This window comes from Vulpes lagopus, chromosome 2 (assembly GCF_018345385.1).
Source record: "Vulpes lagopus strain Blue_001 chromosome 2, ASM1834538v1, whole genome shotgun sequence".
Lineage (NCBI taxonomy): Eukaryota > Metazoa > Chordata > Mammalia > Carnivora > Canidae > Vulpes > Vulpes lagopus.
Genome location: NC_054825.1, coordinates 326,984 through 334,540, shown reverse-complemented (window position 1 = coordinate 334,540; position 7,557 = coordinate 326,984). Strand labels below are relative to the sequence as shown.

General features: G+C 69.5%; 1 protein-coding gene across 1 annotated transcript; it reads left to right on the top strand.

Moving 5' to 3' along the window:
• Positions 1–2,466: 2,466 nt before the first annotated feature.
• On the top strand, positions 2,467–6,301 carry LOC121484858. Its single transcript, XM_041744616.1, has 2 exons — positions 2,467–2,721; positions 4,106–6,301. Exon 2 carries the CDS (start codon positions 4,181–4,183, stop codon positions 5,408–5,410), a length of 1,230 nt encoding a protein of 409 aa, XP_041600550.1. The 5' UTR covers positions 2,467–2,721; positions 4,106–4,180; the 3' UTR covers positions 5,411–6,301.
• The last annotated feature ends 1,256 nt before the right edge of the window (positions 6,302–7,557 follow it).

Genomic DNA, 7,557 nt, shown 5'->3' with positions numbered 1-7,557 from the left:
TTAACGAAATCCAGCTTGGGGGCCGGTTAACTGGCTAGGCCAGAGAAATTCAATTAGGGAGCTCTCCCTCCGCAGATGCAGGAGGGGCCCCGGTGGGTGGGGGCTGGCGGCCACTGGCCACCGTGGGAGGGCCCTACCAGGAGGCCCCAGGATGCTGATGGTCACTTGAGACTTTGCCCTTTGCTTGGCCAAACAGCATATTCACTGTGTAATACATGTCGCAGGCCCAGGGGACATGTTTGGGGCAGATCGTGGAATTTTTTTTTTTAAGATTTTGTTTATTTACTCATGAGAAACACACAGAGAGGCAGAGACACAGACAGAGGGAGAAGCAGTCCATGCCCCACCCCCCAGGGTCTGCTCTCCGTGGGCAGCCGAGGAGGGGACCCCCCGGAAGAGGAGGGGACTTGCAGGCATGTCCCCCACGCCTCCCCAGGTGCCCCTCGCCAGTCCCGACCCCGTCCTTGGTGCTGGACGCCCAGTGACTCCCTCGGAGTCAGAGTCGGGGTGGAGGGGGTGGGCCCAGGCCTGAGGAAGGACCCGGATTACCCCCACCCGGCCCCCCAAGGAGCAGGGCCCCCCAGTCCTTGGTCAGAGGCAGCAGCTGCCCTCTCAGGCCCGCCTGGCACACACTGGACCCCTGGGGGCGGGGGTGTCATTGCTCTGAGACCCCAGGGACCCCCGGGAGCCCTGCCCCTGGTGCTGAACCTAAGGAGCAAACCCCCTTGGTGAGGAGCAGAGTCTGCTGGGGAAGCAGAGGTAACAAGGAAGGTGGTGACGGTGGGGGGGGTCCGCACTTGAACCCCCACCTGGCCCTCCGGCGCTCCCCACACCCCAGGCTACCGTGTGAGTGTGGGGCACAGATCCTCCCGATGCCCCCAGTTCTTCCCCTTGGCTCTGGTAGGGAACCGAGGTCTGGGTCTGGGGTCCCCGGCCTTGTGGAGTGGGGGAGGGGCATCCATTGCCGTGGGGGGCAGGGTCGTGTCCCCAGGTGCCCCCAAAGCCAGGAGGGCAGGGGTGTGCAGCTGGGAGGCCCTGCCCAGCAGACCTACCGCCCAGGGTGCCCCCAGCGGGGGCTGTCGGGGGATCAGGGACTCCCACACAGCCCTCCCGGGGGGACTGTCCTCGGCCTTCGCACCCTGCTGCCTGCCCACCCCCGTCTCTCCCTGCCTTCCTGGGTCCTGGCAGGTGGAGCCATCCCTGGCGCCGTCCCCTCTGCTGAGCAGAGCTCCAGAGGCTCCTGCCCTGTCCTTGTGGGGGGGTCACCCCAGGCCACCCCACTTCTGGGGGCGGGTGCTGGGGAGAGAGCATGTCTGCGTGATTGGGGGGGCAGGGTGTGCAGGGAGGGTGGCCCCTCAAAGGACTAGTTGTGGAAATCCTCCTCCGGAAATCCGCCGGGCTGACGGCTCAGGTCAGGCTCTCAGGGTCGGGGGGGTCGAGCCCTGAGCCCCTGCGTGGACCCCACGCTCAGCCAGGAGTCTGCTGCTCCCTTTCCCGCTGCCTCCCCCCCGCCCCACGCTGTGCGGCCAGCGTGTGTCTGCTCTCTCGCTCTGGCTCAAGTAAATAAAATATTTTGAAAAACTCTTATTCTCCAAACAGTGATAGTGTTGCAAGTGCCCGTCCCTCGACGTCCCGTTGTTTCAGGCACAAGTCCATCAGCTGGACATACGGCCTTTTTCTAGGGGATTCGGTCCTCAAAGGGCAGGCCCGTGTCTCCAGGCCTCTTGGGGACGGTAGCAGGCTGTGCCCCAAACCGGTGGTGACACGTCCCAGGCCACCGCGGCGTGTGCAGCCTCCCCGGCATCACGGCATCAAGCCGCTTCGTCGATTCTGGGTTCTGCTGTTTGTAGGAATCACGCAGGAGCGTGCAGCTTGGAGTTTCTTCCTCAGGTGAGAGTCCGAGTAGCTGTTCCGCTAAGTGACCACGGGAACCGGAACCGAGATGGCGCAGGTGGGAGACGGGCCTCTGGCTCAGGTGGGGGGGCCGTGGGGGCGGGCACAGGCCCCGGGAGGCACAGACGCTACTCCCCTGGGTCATGGAGTAAGACTGGGGGAGGGGCGGGGCTGGGGGCGGGGTTGGGGAAGCCACAGGGAGGCTGCGGCTCCAGGCCTGGGGGTGCGGGGGAGGCGAGCTCCACTGTTTGGGGAAGTCGCCCAGCAGCTGCCATCGGCTCTTGGAGGGCATCGCCAGCCCTGGGGACACAGAGGATGCCCCCCGCCCCCGCCAGACCTGCTCCAAGGAACCAACCGGGGGCACCCAGCCCTCCCCGCCAGGCGGGCCCCAGCGAGCCGGTGACTCCAGCAAAGCTGCCGGGCAGCACCGATCATGACCCCCGGGCCGATTTCGAGAGCGTCATGGCCGCGTTACTCCCGCCATCTGGCCCCGTGAGGTCCCCAGCATCGTTCTCAGAAGGGGCCCTGTCCGCCCACCCCCATCCAACGCCAGGGGCCTTCCTCAATTTGCTTCCCTTTTCAGTTTCCCACTGCTCGTGCTGGAGCAGAGATGCCTCTAGAAAGTGTTGGCTGCAGACTTCCTTCTGTCTGAGGACAGCGCTGGGGGGTGGGGTGGGGGGCTCCGGGTGGCCTCCCAGCCCGATCCCTCGCCCGAGGAGCGGTGAGGCCAGAGCCTGCGCTATTCGGGCCCTCGGGGCCCAGAGCAGGAGCAGCATCGGAGTCCCGGCGCCTCTAGACGCGCACACCCAGCCCGCCTGCAGGAAGCCGGTGAGAGGGGGGGTGGGCAGCCCTCCCTGGAGGGGGCCCCGGTAAAGCGCCCCCCGCAGCCCTGCTCATGGGACGTCTGGCTGCAGGGGGAAGGTGCCCGTGCACCGGGCCTGCTGGGCAGGAAGGGTGGACGCTACGGCCTCCTGCAACGGCTCCATCCGTGCTATGCTGGGTGGGCTGCGGGACGAGCCCCCTCCTGTCACCACCGTGGGTGCCCTGCCTCCAGCCACCTGGGGGAGCAGGGGCGAGGCCGCAGCAGGCAGGTGGGCTTCTCCTCCTTGGTCTCTCCCAGAGCTGCTCTCGGGCCCTCCTTTTGTGACCCCTGCTCCTGCGCACCCGAGGGCAGGGAATTCAGCAGGGGCTGCCTGGCACGGTGGCATCGCAGCCCACTCTGCCCATGAGGCCGGCCCGGGAACCAGCCGCCACGCGAGGTGTGCAGGGTGCCCAGGTGGTGGCGGGCACGAGGCAGGGCCTCAGCCAGGAGTCCTGGGGGGTCGGGCTGGGCGAGCGGCGCACACCTCGCGGGCCTGGGTGTCCAGCTCGGCCTCTGGGCGCTCTGATCACCGAGTCTGAGCAGCGGGATCTTGCTGCGAGGCTGTGGAGCGGCGTAGAGACCTGCTGGCATGTTCTGGAAGGGGCCCCGGGGAGGGCCCGGGCTGCCGCACACGACACGGAGCCTGGGCTCCTAAATGATAGTGATTTCTCTGAGTCTGGAGCCTGGCGGTCAGTTCAGGGCACCGGGCTACTGCCTGGGTGGGAGGGTGGGGACCCCCTGGGGGCAGTCGCCACTCATGGGCCGCCCTCAGGCCCTGACCACCTCCCAACGGCATCCCCTGGGGTTAGGGCTTCGAGGAAGGGATTTCAGGGACACGGCCAGCCAGCACGGGGCAGCCCCCTGACCCGTAACTGTGGGAGAAAGGACAGGAAGTGGCCCTGCGGCTCCAGCCCTCAGAGCCGGTGTCGTGTGTCACCAAGGAAGACGCCCCAGGTGACGGCGCACGGCCCTGGGGGGCTCGGTCACTGCGTGCGGCAGAGACCCGGAGGCAGACCGGGCAGCGGGGGCGCCCCGAGGGCGGGGGCTTGGGCCTGGGGGGAGGCTGGGGCACAGGGCCAGGCGATGGCCGAGGGGCGCGGACGGCCCTCCCGGTGGGTCCTGAGCTGGAAGGGGGCGCAGAGCAGGAGCTGGTGGTCGCTGCCGGGGCGGGTGGTTGCTGGGGCTGCTGGCGGCTCCCCCGCGACCCCTGCGGCCTCACTGCCGTCCTGGCCCATCCTCCACAGTGGTTCTCCCGTCCTCCTCAGTGGTCCTCCCGGCCTCCGCAGCGGTCCTCCCGTCCTCCAGTCCTCCGCAGCGTCCCGCTGAGGGAGTCTGTCTTGTGTCTCACAGCCTGAGGGCGGCTTCCTTCTCTCTTCTCCGGAGACCCGAGGCGACTTCCCGGGGGTGGATTCCCTGGCGGCGCCCATGGATCCCGGCCCCGAGGAGGAAGGGGGGGCCCTGGCCATCCCCCTGCTGAGGCCCGGCGAGAAGTTCCACGTGTTCGTGAGCTACAGCAGCAGGGACGCGGCGTGGACCCACGCGCTCATCGGCCGCCTGGAGGCGGACCTCCCGGGGCTGCGGGTGTGTCTGCACGAGCGGGACTTCGTCCCTGGCAGGAACATCCTGGAGAACATGGCCGAGTGCATCCAGCAGAGCCAGAAGGTGCTCCTGCTGCTGAGCCAGGACTTCGTGCAGAGCCGGTGGTGCCTCCTGGAGGCCGACCTGTCCCTGTTCGGCTACTGCCTGGAGAGGAAGGCCGTCATCCCCGTCCTGCTGAAGCCCTGCCGGGTCCCGCTGCACCTCAGCCACCTGACCTACCTGGAGGCGACCGACAGCCGCTTCTACCCCAAGGTGCTGCGGCTTCTGTGCCAGGCCACCCTGTGCGGGGCGCGCTCCGTGCCGGCCCTGCGCCCGGCCGCCTCCCTCTACAGCGGGAAGACCCTCCTCACCCTCAACTGCATCAACAAGGACAGCCTGTCGTCTTGGCAGGTGGGGACCTTCAGCACCCTGAGTGTCCCGGACCCCCTGAAGGAGGTGCTGGAGGAGCCCGAGGTGTACCGGCGCGCCCTGGGCGTCCTGAACGGGGCGCAGTCCCCCAGGTCCTGCCTCCGCTACCTGGGCTGCAGGGTCCCGCTGGGCATCTTCCTGATTCTCGTCTCCTTGGCGCTGCTGTCCTTCACGCTGGTCCTGGGGCTCCAGCGGAGCCCGCCGGCGCAGCGCTTCCTGCTCCTCTCGGGCGCTGTGTTTTTCTGCCCCCTCGCCTTGGTCCTGGCGGTGAACACCCTCTGCTGGTTCCAGAGGTTCTCCAGGAGGAAGATGCGGGAGCTGGCCCTCAGAGCGGGCGAGGCCAACCTCCTGCTGGCGCCCCACTCCGTGCTGGTGGGCTGTGACACCATGAACAAGCTGCACTTCGTGTACGTGCTGCTGGAGGAGTGCAGGCAGGTCTTTCTGGAGTGCGCGGAGGGCGAGGCGCTGTTCCAGGAGGCCATGCTGCGGTTCTCGTCCAGCTACGCCTGCTGCGTGGCCCACGCGTACTTCCCCGCCTCTGAGGACGTCCAGGGGGCTCAGGGCCACCTCCAGCTGGGCCTGTGCTTCTGCCAGTTCGTGTCTCTGCAGCTGAAGAGACACCAGGGCCTCGGGGTTTACCCCGTGTGACGGCAGAACGGGCCGGGGACAGTGCCTCTTGCCTGACTGCCCAGCTGCCCCCGGCTGGCCCCGCGGACACGGCCTCCCCGGGGCCTGGGGGGTGCACACGGGACCCTCACCTCTGGCCAGGACCGCCACCCTCGGCCCTCACACTGCCCCGGGGACCCTGCAGCCTGCTCGGAAGGCAGCGGTGACATCAGCCCAGGTGGCCTCACAGTTTGGGGAGGCGGCATTTCGGACAGGCTCCCCGAGAGGGTGCTGGGGAAAGCAGCAGGCTTGCCTGTGACCCCCGGGCCCCTTGGGGTGCGCCTGCCTCTGCCTGGCGGCCCGCTAGTGTCCAGGGGACCAGGGCGGACCGTGCTGGCCCGCGGCGGCCCTCCCCTGAGCTGCTCTTCCAGGCACCGGCCCCTCCTTCCCGGACACCGAGCGCGGGGCTGGCGGCGGAGGGGTCCAGGCCCGGCAAGGTGGACACAGCCACGGAGCTCGCGCCGTGCACCCAGAGCCCTGCGGGGCCAGCCACAGCCTCCCTGCGTCCGTCCCCACGCGGACACCCCGTCAGCCCCGTGTCCGCAGCCTCTCCCGGGGGCGGAGGGGGGGCCTGGGGCTCTGGGGCGCGGCCGGGCCGTGACCTCCGACCTGGGCCGCCCGCCCCGGGGCCCACTCCCGGGCTCAGAGGGCAGCGCCCACCTCGGAGCTTCTGGGCTTCCGCAGACGCTCTTCCCGGGGAGAACTCAGGTACCTGCGGGGATGAAGCCCGCGCACCGTTCTGGACGTGGGGGCGCAGCAGCGGCAGCACTGGGGGAGCAGCAGGGCCCCGCCGCCCCGGCCCGCCCCGGCCCGCCCCGCCCCCCGCGCCGAGCCACGCCCCCGCGCCGAGCCACGCCCCCCGCGCCGAGCCACGCCCCCTCCGCTCTGCGCCCCGCCCTCCCCGCTCTGAGCCCCGCCCCCGCTCTGCGCCCGGCCCCGCCCCTGTGCGCCCTGCTGGACCGTCGAGACCCCCCTGGGCCCAGGGACCGGTGGGCAGGGCCTTGGGCAGCAGGGGTGGCCCCAGGTGCTGCCCTGAGCCTCAGCGCGTCCGTGAGCGAGCAGCTGGCAGGTGATCTCCGGGCGGATCTGCGGTTGGAGCTGCGCACCTGCCCCTGCACCCCGGGTGCCCGTGCGCGCCTGGGCAGGGGCCACACTGCGAGTCTCCGGGCGGCTGCCTCGCATCCGTTTTGTGCGGCGTCGTGCTGACCCCGGCCGTCCGGGGAGCTCGGGCCCCAGACCCCAGCACGGAGCACCTAGGAAACAGTGGGGACCCGACTCCCCAGCAGCCCGCAAGGTCAGCAGCGCGCCCGCCTCCCGGCCCCTCTGTCGTGCCCCTGCGTAGCCCCGCACCGCCCGCCGCACCGCGGACCTACCCGAGCCCTGCTCCTGTGGCTGGAACTGACCACCTGGCCCTGGCTCGGGAGCCCCTGGGAGCGCGGTGAGCCTCTGCGCCGCCGCCGTCTGCGCCCTGCCTGGACCCCCCGGGCTCGACGTGGCCTCTCCAGCCCTGCGGACCCGTCCTCAGGACACGCGAGCAACAAACTTCTCCATTTCAACTTCTCGTGTGAAAGAACAGCAGGGCCTGCGGTCTGTTGCTGAACCAAAGCTCGCCACCCTGCGGCCTGTGCCCACTTAACAGGCGGCGATTGAGCACAGGCTGGCCCGCTCGCCTCCCTCCTGGGGCCAGGACTGCCCGGGGAGGCCCCCACAGAGGCAGGAGGGGGGCTCTGGGCAAGGGGACGGCATGAGCACAGGCCCTGGGCAGGGCCAGGTCACAGGAGGAGCTGCCAAGTAGGGGAGGTCCTGTGAACGCCCCCGGGCTCACTGAGCGGCTTTGGGTGCCAGAACATTCCTGGGGGCAGGGCTTGGTACCAGGATCCTCCCTGAGGGGCCCCAGCACCCAGTCTCTGAGCTATCCAAAACAGGGGCCATGGTCTGGGCCCCAGGCTGAGGAGCAGTAGGGACGCCGGCCCCCACAATTGTAGCATGGGGTGAGGACTCAACAGGCCCACCCGCGTACCTGCCCTGGGCTAGAGCCACGCTCCCCGGGGGCACACAGGGCCCTGGAGAACCCTCGGGGCCTGGCAGGCTATACCCTGGCTGTGCCAGAGAGCCCAGGAGCCCACGCC